The sequence below is a fragment of the Chaetodon trifascialis genome, chromosome 6, assembly GCF_039877785.1.
Source record: "Chaetodon trifascialis isolate fChaTrf1 chromosome 6, fChaTrf1.hap1, whole genome shotgun sequence".
Classification (NCBI taxonomy): domain Eukaryota; kingdom Metazoa; phylum Chordata; class Actinopteri; order Chaetodontiformes; family Chaetodontidae; genus Chaetodon; species Chaetodon trifascialis.
The window spans coordinates 28,047,572-28,068,620 of NC_092061.1; the positions used below are offsets into that span (position 1 = coordinate 28,047,572).

A 21,049-nucleotide genomic window follows, 5' to 3' on the forward strand; every position below is an offset into this window, starting at 1 on the left:
ATTTTAACCACTGACTGACAGTGTGGTTCCTTTTTGAAAAAAATCATTTAATTACAAGGTTTTACAAATTCAGGCAATATTCATGTTTAAACAAATGACAGCATACAGTTAAATAATTATTAAGTACTATTTGCTAATAGTAGACATCAGTAGCAGATAGACAGCATATGAGTAAACAAGTAAAATGATCAGACACATTAAATAAATGAGGTTTTCCCCAAAGAAATCCTAATCTTGTACAAGTACCAAATAACAGGTAGCAATGTAGAGTAACATGCACACTGAAACTACACTGCAAAACTATATGGACACACCTGAACATTACCATATGTGATAGTTGCACATGTCATGCCAGATAGTGGAAACTGGCTGCAGAATGACAGACTGGTATTATACTGATCTTCAGCAAGTTTATTTTCACAATAACTAATTAGCTACAAGCTGACTGCACCTGACCACCTGAATTTTGGTGATGCCATTGAGACTGAAATCAAGTTAGCAAGTGTGGTAACTGTACTGTTTTGGCAGTGAGTGCATACTGTACTTAAACTGCAGCTTTGGAATGTCACTGGCAAATAAACTTAAAGATAGAGGATAGACATACACAAGAGTGTAATAGTTGATGTTTTTTGTTTTCTGGTTAGCTCACAAATTTGTATCTCCACCACATTTGCTTGTTTGTTTGCTTGCTTGCTTGTTTTTCTACATTGCATTGTGGGGAAAATAGACCTATAATGTTATCAGAAATCTGGAAATTAACCAGTGACAGTATAGCTAGTATAGCTGTCACCTGTGTGTGGAAGAGTAGCAGTATGAAGAAGCTTCTATTTAAGAACCTCAAAATTGTATATGAGGGAAGCACATTAGTAAACACTGATTTTTCTCATTTATAGAAAGTAACAAGAGCACAGAGTCCAATGGTGTCCCTGTCAGCACCAGAAATGTAAAGAGAAAGACTGGCGCTGACAGAAGAAGAAAAGGTTCTCTGAGTTTGACTCTGGAAGCACAGGTTCACAGCACAGGGCCCAGAAAACGAAACACATCCAGAGATAAAGAGGGCATCATGGAGTTGAAGAGGACCTTGGAGCCTGAACCCTCAGAGGATGTTGCCAGGGTGAAGGGGACAAAGAGGAATGTCACCACAAATATGGACAGACCAAGAAAGAGACAGAGGGTGTCTGAATTGGACCAGAGACAGACCGGTCAGCTTCCAGGCTGGCCATTCCCTGCTGCTGACAGCAGTGCACGGACCAAACTCAGGAGTTGTTGGAGAATCACTAACCATAACCACTATTAGCTGCAAGAGGTGTCACTTCAGCTTGTTTTTCTTGGCCAACTGTTGTACTGAGTCTCAAACTGAGCAATTCCGTTTGCTTCCTGGGATCCTGAAGAAGAGTTTTTGTTGCAAGGATTTTGTATTGAGCACTGACTGCCTCCTTGCTGGAGGTGTGAGAGCATTTTCCCATTATGTATCTAGTTTGTTTTTTCCATGAGTCTGTACACACCAATATGAGTCATAGAAATAACATCATTTTTTAAGAAAGTGAAAATATTAAAAAATGATAGGCTAATAATAGGCTTTTTCTTCCATTTAAAAGTTCAGCCCCACATTTAGAAACATTCTGGCCCTTGGACAAATGTAGTTGATGGCCCCTGATATAGAACCAGTGCACAGGGTTGCTGAGGTCAGGGTGGATGGACAGGCTAAGACTTAGACTTAAACATTTTGTTAAAGGTAGTCAGCATTGGTTTCTTTTAACCATGAGCATGATTGCTCCCAAACTTTGACCACGGGCATATTATTCTCAAAATGATGACAGAAGTCCCCTTCTGTTAACTAAGTACTTTAACCCAAACCGTGATCTATCACTAAATCTAACACCATTGTTTTTGTGCCTAAACCTTGTCGAAGTCTAACTATAGCTTTGTCACAATACGAATGATTTTTTTTCATAATGGTTCATTTACATACTTATTCTGATTTATTTACTTTACAGATGGTAATATTAATGTAACTATGATTATAAGTTATTTTCCAGCATTCAGTGTTCATTTCAACATCAGTGTCGTATATGTCATGTTGCTGTTTTAGCTGGTGCCCAGGACAATGCTTGCTTGCGCCTACGGAATGCGAGTGCTGGCAACAGGATGCAGTTCACTTAACAGCCACCAGTGTCATTAATAACAAGGATTTTCTCTAAGTTCCCATAGTACCTTTAACATCAAATGAACATACAGTATGAATGAGTTATTTTTTATTTAATACATAGGTTTGAAGAAAATATTTTTTAAGTTTAAAATTACAAAAAGAGAATACAAAAGGAAGCACTTGAAAACATGACAATATGTTTACAATTACAATCAGTCATTTGGCAGACGATTTATCCAAAGCAACATACATATGAATTCACACGCTGATGTCACAGGATCAGGGGCAATTTTTGGGGTTCAGTATCTTGCCCAAGGACCGGCAAGGCCAGGGATCAAACCACTGACCTTCTGAGCCACAGCCACCCTATCCCACACAGTGATTTAAGAACATTATTACAGTATCATTTTTTACTCTGGCAGAGGCTTCAGTGCAATTTTAATGTGATGTATTCACGTGGGAGGCATTTGCGGCCTAAAAATAGTCATTTTTCTTCTTAAACCGGCACCTAACAACATTTTAAAAGGCATTTTTCAATTTTCTGTGAAAAGTCATTATCAGGCCAATGAATACCAAATGAATAACAACACAAAAACATCATCTTAAAAGTACAGGCTGTATGATGTGGGGCACTTGTGAGAGCTGTACAGCATTGTTGCAGGCAGTAGGGGAGAGGGTGCGGGGGTGTGTGGGGGGGGTACATAATAAATCACCACCTCTTCTTGCCCTTGACAATGTTCCTGATTTTGAACAGCCCCTATTCTTGACAGCGCTCCTCTCAGAACTTGGCTTTTGTGTTTGGTTAACAATAGAACAGCACTGTTAGTTAAGGCTAAACTCAATTGCAACCTTGCTCGCTCTTAAATATATCTCCTGTATAATAATCCATCACAGTGGGCAACAGCTCTGCAATGAACCACTTGGTTGCACAATTTCATATGTGAAACAGTTTGTCTGTATTCAGTGCTTAGAAACATATTGATTATGAAGGAACTAATGAGTGAATTGATGGAACTCTTAGCTTGACTCAAGCAAAAAGAGCAAATTCTGGCTTATTTCAGACATTTAAGTCTATAAATCTGTGTCAGTGTCATTCTCCCTGACCTTATTTGTCTCCAATCTTTTGTCTCTGTTAAAAGTTAAATAACTCTATTTCACCAGGAATGGTTTTTACAAGAGCCAAGACAGCAGCACCAGGAAAAATAAACGTCCCAAAACATTGGAGTTTAGACACATATAAAACAGGTGTGCAATGAATTCGAAAATTTACAAAGCACAACAAAGATCAAAAGGATGAAATAAGGAAAAAAAAGGTTATATCAAATCACATAAAAACAGAAATGCAATAGATTACAATTTCAAGTAATTCCAAAAAAGAGCATCTTGCCTGCAGTACAAAGTGAGTGGATCTAATAACTTGCAAAGAAACACAGGTTTCATTATAAATTCTAAGATGCTAATTAACTAAACTGTGATCAGCTACACTTCCTTTGCACCTTGTTTTTTAGGGAAGGACTCAATGAAGGGGGAAAAAGGGGAAAGGGGCTGAACCGAAATTATATTAGTATGCAGAGAGTGGAACGTGTAAAATATAAATGTAAAGCAAATGACACACTTTTGGCATCACTTTGTAAGGCACCGGGTACCCCTTTAGCATAATTTGTCATTGCTGGCTTAGGACCTTTTATGGGATATGTTGGCAGTAAGAAAAATAGGGAACATCAACTGAATTATACTTTTTCATAATTAAATTAATTACTCAATCTATGAGATCTCATATGGATTCATGGTAAGTAGCAGGCCAGCCGATGTCGATGCACACAATTTTTACACACATTTTGTCACACTTAATGTGAAATAATTAGAAAGTTTGCAAACATCTTACAGTGCAAATATTGCCGTAAACTATGCCAAACACTCCATCCAAACCGCTTCAAATAATCCTTGACCCACACACCTCTCTGAGAATTTGGAGAGAGATCTTAAAAGTTTTTCGATGCATTTCATAACAAATGAAAATGGGAAATAAAACTGACTCCTTTTGGTTTCTTTAAATCTCTTTTTGTCTCCAGATAATTGCCAGGCTTATCACTGTTTATGTCGAAGATGATTTTAATACATTATGAGTGTGGTGCTGGGAGATTTTATTATCTGGACACCAGATGTTGCAAGTGTAAATTTATGCCAGAGTCACATTCATTTCCAAGGCTAAAGCAGGCTCATTGGTGGGTAATTAGCTGTCATAAAAGAGGCCTTTACAAAACCACCAAAATCACACTGAAGAAAGAGAAAAGCGCTGACAGAAAGGCAATTCCAAATGCACTTACTTACAAAACAAAGTGAATTAAATTCTTGTCTGTAACAATCAAGGTTTGTTTATCAATTTATGCAAATAAATGCTGTGAGGTCAGGGGGCATGTGATGGTGCTGTTATTATTATGTAGTCACTGAGAACAGTACATTCATGGACACACTAAGGACGTGATTTCTGGTGATGATGAAAGTCCTGCATATGTGTGCATGTGGTCCCATGGCCAGATGACTACATTTATGTCACGTGGCGTTACTCCTTGAAAATATCATTTCAGCTAGAAGTATGTGCATTCATCAGTAAATAAATATAACGTGTCAGGGCCTCCAGGTGTTGCAACTAATTTTTAACCATCGGCAGCAGTACTGTTCTTTTTTCAACCTCATCACTTGCCATTTTGATCATTCCATGACTTTTGGTTTGCAGACACAGAATTTAAAAAAAAAAAAAGCAATCTTATCAGTTGCATTTAAACACACAGTGAAGGTTATATTCAGCTGTCAGCTAGCTTTAGTCTCAGCTGTGTATCCTTTCTGAGTGTCTTTGCAGGCTTGAGTCATTCAAGCTTATGTTCAGTGATTACTAGCCATGCTTGTTAAGCACATCCTCAACAGATCCTGACATAATTTTTATCATTTAGCTCAAGTTCAAAGTTGAAGAAAACCATTGATGAGTTGTTATGTGGGTAGCACTTGGCATTGAAAAATGTAATACCTTAAAATTTGAATCAGAGGCAATGCACAAATCATTGCAAGGAAACACCATCACTGTGAAGGAATGGAACAATACTGGAATTGGGGAGCCAATGTATTGGAAGAGCATGCAAATCTGTTGCAAGTAACTCAAACATTTTTCATTCTTGACATTTCAGGCACTGCATCAAGCAGAGCTAATGAAAAAAAACATCCACTGTATTGGTCTATAAGCTGGTGTAGTAATGTTGTTAATGCATTTTAATCAGTCTGTGCAGCACAGCTACTCGGCAACAATATGTTTTGTCTGGTTTACCTTGAGTGCATAAATTGATATTTTGACACTCTTTCTCTCCATACCATTTCAGCCTTGTTCTAGCCTGATGCTTAGCTTATCATCTCTGGCGGGATGATTCTGTCACTGTCTGACAACAATACGTGTCTGGTAACATCTATGTGAAAATGTTCTTGCAGATTGTTGCCATTTTCCACCAGCAAAGCCCCACCGCCAGGCATTTCTTCCAGTTCTTGTCATTGCTCTTTCACAAGGCTCCACCACATTTTTAGAAAATTCTAGTTTTTGTTTGTTGTTATTTGTACACAAGGAAATCATTGGTCAAAAAGCAGATACCAAGGCTAATTTTCTGAGCTGAATCACTGTTGAGTTGTGTCGACGGGTGACAATCACAAAGTAAAACTGTAATGGATTGGTCATTAAAATAGAGTGGAAGGAGAAATAGAAACACATAAGGAGAGAGCTCTGTCAGGAGCACAGAGGAAATGGCAGCAGAGGCATCAGAGAAATGTGAGGGAACAAGGTTATCCCCCTCTGGAAGTGTGTCAGTTGGCAAGGGGTGAGGAATGGCGAGGCTGTTCTCCCGTTATCGGCGTCGAGGTTGTCGCAGGTCAGGGTCAAGGGGAGCAAGATGAGAGGGATGGGGGAGGGAGGTGGGGCGGAGGAGGTGGGGGAGTGTGGCGGGAGGAGGACCACACCTGGTGAAGGCACGCTTCAGGAGAGTGGTGGAGCACACGCTCTGCTAACATGAACCAGGAGAAGCCAAAGTGGAAGAGTTTAGAAAGAGCAGCACAGCCAGTCCCAGCCTTGACATGTGTCTTGACTGACGTACAATAGGCCTAGACCACACTAATGTGTGTTCATGGGGGGGGGGGCCTACTTCATCTGCTGAGTAGAATGGAATCAACAGACTGAATGTTGTATTTGATATCTTCATAATCTTATCTGACATTTGCAAAAAATCTGATTAGAAAGGTTATCCCATAACACACACCACCAACAAAATACTTCTTACTACTTCAGCAAATCCTCCATTTTCTCTGTTCTCTCTCTGAACACTCTCTAAAAACAGACTATCAAGTATACTGATGCTGATACTGCATGCACATGGAAAAATCTGGGACTAAAGACAATTAATGATGAAATGAACATGTATATCTGAGATTTACTTTATGTCAGCAACTGGCCTGCAAATAATTTTTAAGATACCTACAGGAATTCTATGAAGTCTTTCTTCCCATTTTTATGTCACAGTAAAACCAGTTGATTAATGTCTTTGGCTGGGTATGAGGTCGCTAAATCATATTTGTGATGTTTACATTGCCATTCAAAATCTGGAAAATCCATTTTACAGAGGACATAAAGAAAACATGGGAGGAGGTATCAGGTGTAAACATATCAGCTGACCTCTGTGAAAGACAGCCTGTCTGTAGTTTGTCACTACACACTAGTTTGATAAATAGTATCTATGTTCCATATGTGTGATATGCCTCACAGCTATAACAATAAAGAATTGGAAACAAGTATTAGATTTAATGGACATAAGTGTCAGGCTGAATTTGAGGAATTCTAGAATAGCTTTGAAATTGGAAATTGGTGGTGGCACGGTGGAACAAGTGGTAACACCTCACAGCTAGAAGGTCCCGGTTCGAATCCTGCTGTGGGCGCCGGGGGGCGTGTCCTCCACCATGCCTTCAGTGCCTGCTGCTTGAGGAAAAAGGGCCTTTCTGTGTGGAGTTTGCATGTTCTTTCCCCGTGTTCACCTGGGGGATCCTCCTTAAAAAAAAAAAACCCTACTAAAAACATGCAAGAAGATCACCACCTGACTGATGGTGACAGTCCTCCTCCTGGTCTGTCACGGAGGAAGGACTGACCAGGATGGGTTAAATGCGGAGGAAGCAATTTCACTGAGGCATGGCATGTGCATGTAATGTTGTTGTGTGCACCGAATAGCATATGCATGTTGTGTTGTGTGGGTGATTAATAAAGGAAGAATCTTAATCTTAATCTCTTAAATTAAGGGTGTAATACAGCTTTATTACATCTATAGTGCAGACATTAATTATAAACAGTTAATATAGAACTGTTTATGAAAAAACATTTTAAGATTCATGGTCCATTTTGAATACGCACATTAAAACTACAGATTATTTACAGCTTCAGTCCAACTGGAGTCCTTCAACATCACACATGTATCATTTTAGCAAGAATTTAACAGAGAGGCAGGGCATCGGATATTTCTAACCTGATATGAGTCATGCACAGGCACACTGTGATGTATTTTCATCATGCAGCACAACATATTTTTCAAACAATTCAACTGGCTGAATCAGCTCTCTTGGACAACTCACAGGTTTGATGTCATAACACTTCCATTTGTGAGACAAGGATGACACATAACATTTCTTAACGAATCAAGGTCATTCGTTGAAATAACAAGCAATAGTATCGGCACAGTGCTGCTCAGTAGGTATGCTACTCAGAGAAAATGAATGAACACAAAACTTTATTGGAGATTCACCATGAAAGCAACACAGGAAGCATGTTTTGCTTTTCAGATCCAATGCAGCCATGCAGTCTGCCAGCAGCTCATTTTTGAATGGCCATCCTGTATCATAGTCATGTATGAACAATTTGCCATGTTTCTTTACTGTCATTCAGCCCAGGGACAATTTTGGACAAAACCCTTGGTGGGCTCTGCAAAGATGCTTGACATTGAACTTTGCAACAGGAAACAGAACATGTCTCTGCCATCAGTTTGAAAATAATGAAACTTAGCTTGCAAAATACCAATACGTCGCTGCACCAGGCCTCTACTCTGAATGCCCTGATTTCACAGTAGGCTCACCCCGCAAGTTGATGGGATTGGTTCCTCAGGTATGTTTTATATGAAACCCTTTGTGGCACTTGTCCAATGCAATTCCAAGGTGGAAATGCTCAGACATGGCGATGAAAAACACCATATGGGCATATTAACAAGGTGAAAAACCTTTTCACTGGAGGGGGTCTTTACATCTGTTCATTTTTCTATTGATTCGATTTTTCATATTTTATTTATTTTCTTAAAGTTGGACATGACCTTGGTCTTACAAACATTCTTCACAACATTCTTGACAAATCACATTAAAACGAAGCCAGGCACAACGCTGCTGTTCAGCATGTGAAATTTGCAGGCTGTTCAACTGTCTGCTGTATCAGAAAGAGTGATATGACTCAGCTTACAATGTTGGTGGTGTGGTGGTGGAGTGGTAGGAACATCAGTTAGCAGCAGCAATAGTTTATATTGAGTAAGATGGGTGAATGATGGGGTAGTGGGTGGCATTTTTCAGCTTGAAAGGTATTCGTGGCCATTGTCTGGTAGCAGTTAGCAACAGTAGCACTAAATGCAGACCACTGTGTTACTTCAATGTGTGTAGGTGTGTGAGTGCCAGTAAGGGAGATCAGCTAATGTGATGGCTTCAAAGACATGTCGTGCTCTGAGCCTACACTGTGAGACACATGTCAGACATCCTTCAACACACACACAGTCAATTTTCTTTTGTCCCTGTTGTTTTATTACACAGCAATGATGCAACTTGACAAAAACGTGATTACCTATCGCAAGTGACGGATCCCCCCCAGTAAAATGACCTGAACCCACTGACTTATGCAAGGAAATCAATATGAACAACTATTGTATGCTTTGGAAAATGAAACATAAAATATAGGCAATCACTAGGTAATTGTTGATAACTGCATTTTCTTAAATGATGATCACCTGATTTAGACTTGCCAATTGAGCTTGACAATGTGATACAATTCAAAGCTGCAGAACATGGTAGGAAGTGGACCTTGAGTTGAGATTGTTTTGTCAAACTGCTGTTTCCTAGGTAAGGAATGGACCATCGCACTCAACTTTTAAACTGTGACTGAAATTAAATTGCATGTTTTTTTGTCTAAGACAGCATACATATGTGCTCTGTAAGTACAGGAAAACAAAAGAGAAGAAATATATTTTTCATAGAATTTTTATTCTGTTGTATGTTGGATCATAGTTAGAATATCTACAGCTCAACAGCCTCCATTCACTGATGAAGACTGTGAAAGCTCATGAACAAGCTAGTATGTGGACCTTAAGTTCAGATTGTTTTGTCAAATAAGACTTTGACATCCAATGATCAGTGTTGGGCAGTAACACATTCCTTAAAGGATTAGAACTTTGGGACAGAGTGGTCCAGTTTGTGCTGGCTTGATGCAGGGACTGGAGGTGAAGAGAGAAAGATAGCATCAACCTAGAGAGGAGAAATGAGAGTCCTGGCAAGAACAGTCTAATTAAGTGGTCTAATTAACATGTTGTTAGGTGGCTTGCTAATGTTAATCACTGGTGAGCCTACATTCAGGAATGACCTGTGTGTGATCTTTACAGTGAATTACATCTAGAGTGCTGCTGCTTGCCGTCAGCAGGGCTGAGCTACTTGTTGATGGTCAGATAATACCATCAGACAGTAGCCTTGCTGCTTTCCAAACCATAATGTCTTGTCATCTCTTTCTAAACAGAAGATATAATGGGTGAGCGTGGAGGCAGAAGTAGAAGTTGAAGTAGAAGTTGTTTAAAGGCACCTTTGATGGAAGTGCGCTAACAGAAAAGATGTGATGGCTGACAGATGCCTTTTTCTCTTGATCAATTAGTAAAACACTAAAATTATTTTTCAGTGAATAATATGCAATGAGAAACTGATAATATTTCTCAAGTTACTTTCCCAACACTGGTTACGATGATGCTATAGGTGTACCTTCACTGAAAGTTTCATAACATCAAATATTGCAGAAGTATTGTAGTTGCAGTTAGTTAGTTAGTCGGGATCAGTGATGAATGGGAGGGTAAGTCATGCAACAAAATTCAATGAATCATTTTTAGGCTGGCACACTTTAAATGTGCAAGCTGGGTTGCATTTTCTTGGCTATTATTGTCATGTTATATCAGCAACAATAACATTATACTCACTGATGTAGTTGCTTAGATCTGAGAAATTGGCTTTATTGCTAAATTAAGTTTTCTAACTAAGTTTGAGAACAAAGATTTTTCATTTCTGCACAAAGTACTTAAGCTTGCCTGATTTATCTTCTTCGCACCCCTCCCCCCAATCCCTTGTCTCTGGTTTGAATGTAGAAACCATCAGGGCTTTAACTGAAAATTCGAGAACATCCGAAGAGGCGGCTCGCCCACCCTCAACTCCCCTGGTTCCATCCTTTCTCCACACCAGCAGCTCACACAGGTCCATTGTCACACTCCATCCATCCATTACCTGGATCTCTCTTCATCCTCTCATCTCTCACCTTTCTTCCCCTACTCTGTTATCCCTTTACCCTCATCCCTCCATCCCTCATCTCTTCATCCCTCGCTCCTCATCCCCATCCCTCACACCTCATCCACTCATTCCTCTTTCCCCTCATCCCTTCATCCCTACATCCTGCCTTCCCTTCATCCCTCAACCCTCACCCTAATATATTATCCTTCATCATCTATGCTTTCCTCCATCTATAATACGCATTAAACCATTATAAATCTGTATCTGATTGGCGTGGTCTTTGTTAGTGAAAGTCTGATGGATAAACTGTGCAAACTGATGTATGAGACTAAATGAGCTGACTGACTTCCATTGGTTGATTTGGTACCTTATACAGATGGTTGCATTGAGTGTATTGTATTTACACTATAATTGTAATGAAAGCAGTGATCCCACTGTGAGTTTGAGGTCCAGCTCGAGTCTTATCACTGTGTATGTAATGTGTAGGTGCTTTATGAAAGAGAAGGAGGATGTTGGTCTTTAGGTACAGATAACACAATTGCAGTGGCATTTGTGAAGGGCAGCATCTGATGCTTTGTGCCAAAGTGAGATGAAACACAAACACATCAGGCAAATAAACACCCTTCACGCTGATAATAATGTGTCTGACAGTGAGGCTCCGGTCCTGCACGCTTATATAATCATGTATAAAATTCATCCTCCGGGCCCCCGACCCCCAACCCAAGCCCGCCAGTGATGTTGTTGTGCCCTGGGGGATCCGCAGCCTTGACTGGCTCTGATCTGATTAGAGGCTTGTTAGGGGGTGGAAGGGTTGGGACGCTCTGTCAAAAGGCACTCTGTCAGCCTTGAGGAGATAAAGTGATGCCTCCTGGACCTCTGGCACTCCACACTCATGATGCAATCAGCAGCCTCACTGACAACCATCACTCACTGATAACCTGAGTGTGTATGAGTGTGTGTAGTGAGGTTGACTGGGTGTTTAGCCTTAGTATTATTTTAGCAGTGCACAGGGCATTATATTAAAGCAACCATCCAACATTGTGAGATTATATGATATGGATGATATCATTATATCAGTGTGCAGTGGCAGAAATATAGATAGATCCAGTCTGCTTTGAACAAAGCAGTCTATATACACTCTAATCAACTAACTCATGTCTATGATTATGCATTTTCTATCTGTGTGGATATATGGAATTTGAGAAGGCTACTATGGCAGCGTTTGGAGAGAGTTTTCAGATCAGCCATCATGACAACCTGTTTTAATTCATCTGTTTGCGTAGCTAAAGTCAGTCTTGGCCTCATATGCATTTATTTATTTCAAACTGCTACTTTTGATAGTTGTGAAGCTCAGGTAAATTTAGTAAATATAGTAGTTCATTGTTTGAATGAAGAAACCTTCATTTATTATATTCTGAGAATATTCTGTGCTTGCTACACAGATTCACAATCTGTCTGGACCACAAAAGAATAATTTTTTGGGGGATTTTACTTTCATTTTATCCAAGAATTGTGCTGTTAAAATCTGACATGAAATCCAGTTTGTCTGCAATTATACTGTATGTGCTGCATGGTGTGTGTAATGTGTAATTGTCAGCAGCTCAGTTTGTGTCAGATAGAATCCTGGCATAGTAAAAACTGGACACACTGCACAGAATATGGGCAGAGCAGGGGGTTAAAAGGAATAGTATGACATATTGGGCACTCTTATATATGTTCACTAAATCTAAAACTACAGCTAGTGCCAGTTATCTTAAATTAGCATAAAGATTGTGAGCAGGGGGAAACAGCTACCTTGGTTCTGTGTAATGGAAGAAAATCCAGTTGCCAGCACCTCTGCCATATCATTTAGTCATATGCTGTAAATTGGAAGAGTCGCCATTGCATCCAGAATGCCGTGTGCAGTCACTGTGCTCAGCGGTTGTTGGTCAAGAAATAGCTCTAATAGCTCAATAGCCTGTGTGTAGGCAGTGATGAAGTCATGTCTGTGTCAGCAGTAAACAGTTTCCCAGTTTGTTTATTAATGTTATCATCAGAGTCAGTTTGAATAAATAATCTAATCTGAAAGCAAAGACAGTGATATTAAGTGAATGTCATTTACCTATTGTGTGTCAGTGTGTGGGAAGGAAGCTTTAATAAATCCAAGCCTTGATCCTGGACTGTGAGTGAAAACCATCAGATGCACTGCCTCATTACTTCAAATCTGCGATTTGTAAATATTTGTGTGTGTTTATGTGGGTGATATTATTTGCCACCTATAGAACTTCCATCTGTAAGTTGTAACATTTTTCTTGCACTTAGCCTGCTGAGGGTAACTCTGGAGTTTGTTCCTGTCACAGCCCCAAAAATCCTGGATTCTAATATTTTCTCTTCATATGTGGTATTCATGTTTTCAGGCCTGTTTGGAAGTCAGAAACTGACCTGGCTGTTTGAGCCATTATAACTTAACAAACCCAGCTATATTACACTGGACATCTTTACTTTTAATCCTATTTGCACTGGACATGTGGACATTTTTACATTTTTTACTTTTAACTTTTAATTCTTTGCTCGCTGTACTTTTAGATTATTTATCTATCATCTATCTATCTACTTTCTGCCTCCAGAGCATCAGCACTATACAACATTTGTCCCCTAACTAATATAGAATGACATTTCGATGGTCCTCTCCTACTTATGGCTTACAATTTCATAATTAAGACATGGTATGTCATTAATATGACTGAGTTCTTATAATGATGAGACATTAACGAATTAGATAAGAAAATTTCCTTTAAAAGAAGTCAGTGTTATTCTCTCTCCATGAAAATACCAAAACCAGCAATGCATTAGTCTCAACAAGTTTTTCACTGCCTTGTCACAAAATCATCGATAGGTACTGAAGATGTACATCTTTAAAAATGGCTCACAAATACAAAGTTTCACGTCTTAAAACTTCATGTCTGTTTCCTGGAACAGTTGCTCACTATTTTTAAACACACTTTGCTCAAACAGGAGGAAATGCATTTGCTGGGGACTATTTTCCGCTGTGGATGAGTCCACATTTGTCACTCTAGTGAGTATTTAAAAATAGTCAAAACGCTACAGTGTACATACTACTAGTGTGTGTGTGTGTGTGTGTGTGTGTGTGTGTGTGTGTGTGTGTGTGTGTGTGTGTGTGTGTGTGTGTGTGTGTGTGTTCGTAGTTATGCAGGAATTAGCCATTGATGTGTTTTTAATGGTTGTGGGACAATAATGGAGCTCTGTGGCACAGAGGAAGAAGATACTGTATATCAGGCTTTCATATACACAGTACACTTGCTTGTACTGTAACTATTGGTTTTGGTCTTTTGTTGGAAGTTGTTGACAATAAGAAAAATACTGACAACTGAAAGCCTTATACTTTAATGAGGAAAAGTGTTGGAAATGGCTTCAACAGCATCTGTTGTCATTTCAATTGGACAGTCAAAGCTGTGCTGTCGAAGTGCGCTTTTGTTTGGATCAATTCAAAATACAAGTGCAGTACAGATCATATTTGAAGAATGTTTTTCTTTCTCAGTGAAATACTCTTTGAAAATAGGAATTTCTTATGAGAAAAATCAATTCAGATCTAAAATCTATTCAAGTCTAAATCAAACATGATGGTAAAATATGCTGATTGTTTTCCTGTATAAATGTATGAACAATTATTAACAGCAGCAGCCAAGTTATTACACTGTATATATTACTAATTTCTCAGCATTGATCAGTGGAGATGAAACACATATTCTCATCTTTGTTGCCATGTCTTTCAGTAAATGAGTTGATTTGGCATATTTTAACACATCTCTGCTGTATGTGTTTTATGATAGTCCCACATTGTGAAAAACACTTTGGAGTGTGCTGAGCCACAGGTCAGGGACAAACACATCCAAGCTCCATTCCTACAGCGTTACACTCTATACCCTCTGCCTAGTTATCCGTCAGTAAGCCCAGTATCACTGAATAAACTCTCATCACATCAGTTCCTGTGATCACCTTACCTCTCTCTGTGTATGAAAATCAACATTTAACAAAAAAAATGAGGACATTCTGTGTACTTGCATAATGCTCACATTTATTTGGTTTCAAGTCCTAACACATTCTACACATGCTTTTAACACGTAATGGATCACATTCTTCACAGGTAGTTAAAGTAACAAGAGCAGACAAGAGATTTTGGAAGAGAAAAAAATAAAGGCGTTTCAATTGTCTTTTCACAGCGATGACAGTGTGGAAATCTATTTCTTCCCTGAGATATGTCAAGATTTTTCTGCTCTTTTACTTCCCCGTAACTCTTCTCATCTTGTGCTCCTGTACAACAGGCTGCTAACAGTGGTGAGCGAGTCTCTGCACATCAGCCAACTTAAAGCTAAAGCTTAAAACTGGTGCCTCAGCAGACAGACTGAGGAAGGATCTGGAAAGATGAGATCTGCATCTTGAACCTGAAATGTTAATTGCTGCAACTTATTAAAAGCTCTTACTATGACCCTGTGCTCCACATCTCGTCTTTCCAGGGCTCGAACTGTTACAGCGCTGAGGTTGGACATATGTGCTGGTTTGCCTGTACTGTCCTTTCACAGGAGTCACTCTTTCACTTCATGAAATGGATAGTGATTCCTCCCTGAACACGGCTGCTAGAAATAGTGCAATATCTGGCTTAATCCTTTCTTTTTTTAAAAGGAAAATTCAGCATTTTTCCCAACCTGGATGTTATTTTTCTTTCATTATTGATATGTGATGTGTTTTTTATTTTCATTACTGAGATCTGGGTATGTGGTGTCAGGAGTCCTAGACAATCAACATGAGCAGTCAGACGATCAGATTTGAAATAAATCCAAAAGAAATGTCTGTTGCAACCACCCACTGCTCTGTGATACATAAATATCTACAGAAAGCACAGTGTAGTAGTAAATAATAGTAACTACAGATGTTATAAGTGAACATTTTGGACAATATCTAATGATGGTTCTGGTTTTCACATTCAGAAAAGGTGGTTCAACTGTGAACTCAGCAACTCCAGGTCTTTGCAATCAAAGGTCCAGTGTGTTGGATTTAGGAGGATCCATTAGCCATATTTCTGCAATAGCCCAGAATGGACAAACCAAACACTGGCTCTGGAGCAAGCCTTTTGCATGCTTATGTACCTGAAGGCCATTCTAGGTTGCAATCTGCAACCTCACTGCTACATGCCACTAAATTCCCATTGAGTAAAATGTACCATAAGTGACTGGAAGGAAAAGTATGCAAGTAAGATCTGTGAAAAACTTTAAAGGCAACACTGTTTCTAAGATTTCCCTTATTACAGGGTGTCATGATATTTCATGGCAGTAAGTACAGTAAGGCTGGCAGCATCGATTCAATAGTCATAGAGGTCCAACCCCAGTGACATCACTGCAGTAGTCTGTCTGTGGCCAAGTGAGCGAAAGCATGTAAACATGAGGAGGTGTCAGTTTGACCACAATTACATTCTCCTATTGATAATTGATCACAGGCTGCATTGAGTCAAATATGATAGTGTTCCCATTGTTACCACTCCATGTTACCTTGAACCGCCTTTCCAATGGACAACAATCATGGAGCACAATGGGAAAAAAAAACACACTGGCATATCATGATGTGGTGAGTATAGTGTACACAGCAAACAGCTATTCACAAGATAACATGACGTATTCCAAAAAGGTCAACACAGGAAAATAAAGCAATGTTTAACTGAAGAAAGAATGCATCACGTGAAAGCTTAATCAGTATGCTGACATTGTCATTGACATTTCTTCATCTTTGGTATTGGATTCATGATAACAGGGCATAAGTGACATGAAAGATGACGCTAATATAACATGAAACAAAGCAAAAAAGGAGGAAGAGGATCCCTGAAATGAGAGATTAAGAGTGTTCGGTGTGTAACATACTTACAGCTGGAGGTCAGAGAAAATAAAAGTTGCTGACAGCAGGCGAGTATGAGGTAGAGGATTATGAGGCAACAAGTTTACGCATTAATAAAAAAGAGGAGAAAAAAACAGGTATCAGCACTTGTTATAGATCTGAGAGGTCACGGAGTGAAATAAGAGACACAAAATAACAGAACATTGGTGCAATGAAACCAATAAATAAGACAAAAATCACCTATTTGAAAGTAAGCAACATGTTGACAAATAAAGAGGTAGTTTCAGTACAGAAATTGCAAATGACATATCCCTTGTCTGCAAACAAAAAAATACACATACAGAAAATAAAAAGAACACTTTTCATCATGTCTGTCAAAATGTGACAGGAAGTCAGAGCAGTGGCAGCACGGTAGCTGAGGTGAGTTTTTATTTAATGCTGATGAGCAGAGGCGGGTATTGGTATCATTTGCTGCAACATTAAAGGAAAAATCCCCCTTCAGATCTTCTTCCACTGTCAGATCTCAGCAGTCTGTGATGTTCAGTGCATTCCTGGAGTTACTTTGAGATGAAGTGACTGTGTTGTTGGCCACCCTGAACCTTTCTCTTCTACCTCTGCAGCACTACATTTCCTAGACTGTTTCTGTACAAACATCAGTGCAAAATGGTTGCTCAGCAAAAAAAAAACAAAAAAACTTTGCTCTTTACATTCTGACATTAAAACTTGCTGGTATATATTAATTTAGATATTTTTTTGTGTGGAGAAAAATCTACTATGAAACTCAATTGTAGCTGTGTCTCAGCAGTGGTTAAGAATTTTAGGGGGATATTTCTTTTAAAGATACATCACATCACTCAGACTTTGTTACATAAAAGCACATATCCCTGAGATTATGTGGCTTAAAGGGTCAGTTCACTAAAATTGCAAAAGTTGAATTCCATTCACCGCCCTTGTTTTGGGGGGAGGCAAATATCTTAAAACCTGGACAACTAAAACCAACGCTATATGAAGGGCTCCATATTTAGGTGAAATGACCTTTAAACTCAAGTCTGTGTGATGAATGATGCACATTTTACAAAATGGAGATCTTCACTGCTCTGAGAATCCTGGTGGCAGAAAATGACTGTAATTTTATCCAAGTTATGAACCAGAGATGGCTACAAAACACTACATTCGCATTGTAAAATGATTCAAATAATACATAAAAGGCTCCAAGATATCAGTATTGTCCATATAAAATGTGGCTGAGTAATACTTTTTCATAAACCACTGTGGACAAGGGAATGAGTTATTAAAAATCATGTCCAAAAAAGTCAAGAATTCATTCAAAGTTTATAAAATGATAGGGGTTGTCTTCACTCCAAAAAAAAAAGAGAAAATGAATATGTGAAAAACAACAAAAACCCAAAACATTCATAATAACTACAAAGGTACATGAAAATGTATAAAAATCAAAAGAGGCTAACTGGAACATCTGAAAGAGGAACACTGCATTGGACTGGTGGTGGTGTTAAGGCTGCACACAGAGAGGTGGATGGTAACAGGAAAGAGAAGCTTCTCACTCCATCCATCACCAATGCCAAGAGAAAAATCCACCCTGTATGTCTCACCTTCAAACTACATCCACTTTCACTGAATGAAGGGGGGTGGAGGGTGGGGGTGGGGGCCTTGAGGGAAATAATGTGGAAAAGAAAAACGCTTTTCTACAGAGGACCTACTATGTCCTAAAACCTACATCTACTAATACTACAAGTACATCAGCGTGGTCACTGAAGAACTCCTGAATGCAATACATAACACTCACTTTACCCTGTTTAGATCCAGGTCGGCAGGGACCTGAGAGAGAGGAACACACTGGGTGGGCAGTGGCCGAGGTCAAGAGTCAAGGTCTCCAAACCTCACCGTCGTGTGCAAAAAAGAGAGTCGTTGCGAGGACTGCATTTCAAATTGTTTGTACATCATGAAACAGCCTAAGAGTTGAAGAAGACACTTCAAGCGGTTTGAAATGATCATCTCATACTTCAAAAATAAAGACCATTTCCTATGGCTTTTTTAATAATGTGCATATCTATCAAAGAGGGTATGCAAGCCAGAGGTAAGTCAACTAAATTCTCTAAACCTCGCCTGGATCCACTGAGACATGGGTCGAATCAATCACACCAAATCCACTGCTAGCCAGCTTAAAGTGATAATCTGCAAAGCGTGTGTTAGCCAGTTCATAAAACAAATTTCCTTTGGTGGTCTGGTGGTCAAGCTTACCCAGTAAAACCCTGAGGACCACATCTGAACAGTCTCTGGTGCACACTTTCTAGTGGCCCTTGGATGTGGATCAGGTCTGATTGCTACTGGTCTACAAGTTTGTGCAAAATTTTGATTGGACTTGACAACATATGAATACAGTACAAGTCGCTCTAAAACTGACATGAACTGACTAATGGAAGTCTTTAATAGACCAATTGGTTTTCCAAACTGGTTTGAAGCTGGATAAGCTCACAGAGGTTTGCAGTCTATACTGGTTTCAAATGACCTGGAGGCCACAAACACAGAGTGTTGAGCACTTTTTATCAACTCAGGTTCATCTGACACACTTTCAGACTTGGGTCCAGTTGTTGTTGGTTCCATTCTGGTTCTAGTAAATCACTAATGTATTTTATGGACCCATGAACATACATCACTGTTCAAATCAACATGAACTGTGTTTCTGGTTTTTGGTTTGCTCTAAATAAAGCGAAGAATGCGAGATTTCACAGACACCACTTTAGCCAGTACCGTGGACCTTAAATTTAGGTGATAGTGTGTTGAGCGCAGGCTAAAATGCATCAAGTTCCTGGCACTGAAGGCAGCAGAGCCCAAAAAAAAAAAAAAAAAAGCCATCTGACAAGAAGCAGAGGGAAAAACAAAGACTGGGAATCACATCTGCTCTGTGCATACGTGTGCACAAGAAAGAGTGCACGTTTAGCAGCATTTAGAATGAAATCCAGCAACATACTCGTCTGTCCAGCAGAGGGTTCTCCCCTCAAACACAGATTGATTCATTTCTTATCCTGATCCTTCATTGACAAGAAATCATTTTTGTGGAACTATCAGCTTCCTACCCATCACTGGGTGTTTGAAAAAAGCATTGCATAACACTTTGGTCAAAAAAGAAAAACAATAAATCTAAAAAAACAGCAAACCTAGCTATCCTCCCCTTCCCCTGCAATAGCGCCTTACATCCCCAGTCTATGATTGTAAAAAATACCCGTATGCTCCTTTTTCAATAAGATCCCACAGATCCAACAACTGTCACCTTAACTCATGGAATGTTAAATTGACAAGACTGCCTCCCATAAGAAGGATGTCTGAGAGTCCATGCAGATAAAGTAGCTCAGTTTTGCTGATTAATTTTGCATTTTCAGTGTAATAAAACACTGTTTTCCAATCTTAGATTTATCCAACTCCTTTGAACATTCAGTCTCTGATTGAGGTGCCAAAGCATCCACAGGGATTTAGTTTTAGACTGGGCAACTCTTCATTTAACAGCAAGAAAAAGTACCTGAAAATAGCAACAATATCTTCCTGAGGTAGTCTCAAAACGCTCGTCATGTGTCTATCCGCCCCCGTCTGAATAAAATAAACTCTTTTAAAGTCTAGTTCTAACAATAGCAACACTGACACATTGAGCAAACTGGATACACACTTGTAAACTCCAAAGACCAATGCATCTACGAGCATTTGTTTTGTACAGAAGCATGTGCACAGTGTAAATCAGCATACATTCAGCTCTGTCGTGTAATAAATATATAAAGAAAAAAGTTACAAAAAACAAACTAGCTGCTTGTCACATTCACAAGAGGGGAGACCAGTCCCTCGACTCGGGGGTGGGGGGTGGGGGTCTAGTTTCCAGAGGAGGTGGTCACGCAGGGCGACAGGCTGGTCCTGTAGCTGGTCAGGCTGGATTTGCAGGAGTGCAAGACTGCTTTGAACAAAAGGGGAAGCTGCTCCAGGGGGACATTCACCAGCTTCCCTGTAAATAAACACAACATGCAGCACTTCAGCTTAGGACTAGCTTAGCTTCTCTGTAACAGCCTTTTTCTTCTACGGATTCTACTGAGTCCTTTAGAATTAATTCTGTGAGTAGTATCATAGTCACCACTCTGCTGCTTTCAGAGAAATACTGTTTTCATTCACCTATTAGTTTCAATGGCTTCTATTTCACAGTTTTTGCTCTGTGCTAAGACGCTGTCACTGAAACAAAGTACTTATATCACAAACTGGAAGCTAACCACAGCAGGGAGGGACCTGTTAGAAAGATTTCAATGTGAAACATCAGTGCGTCAAGATTCATAAACAGTAACTTTAACACGGATAACTTAAGGAACTGAAATGTATTACTGAGTGGAAACAGTGTCCTTAAAGTGGTAAACTCAGAGCAGCAGAGTGAGGAGCATG

At 39.4% G+C, this 21,049-nt stretch overlaps 1 protein-coding gene across 2 annotated transcripts in view; it reads right to left on the minus strand.

The window, feature by feature from the left end:
* Window positions 1-14,789: 14,789 nt before the first annotated feature.
* nr6a1a (nuclear receptor subfamily 6, group A, member 1a) overlaps window positions 14,790-21,049 on the minus strand; it is a 93,002-nt gene continuing 86,742 nt past the window's right edge. The window contains exon 11 of one of the 2 annotated variants that reach the window (XM_070964026.1): window positions 14,790-20,624. In XM_070964026.1, coding sequence (XP_070820127.1) covers window positions 20,494-20,624 — 131 coding nt within the window. In that variant the 3' untranslated portion in view covers window positions 14,790-20,493. The remainder of the gene's footprint in view (window positions 20,625-21,049) is intronic. The other variant, XM_070964028.1, reaches the window with a different exon arrangement.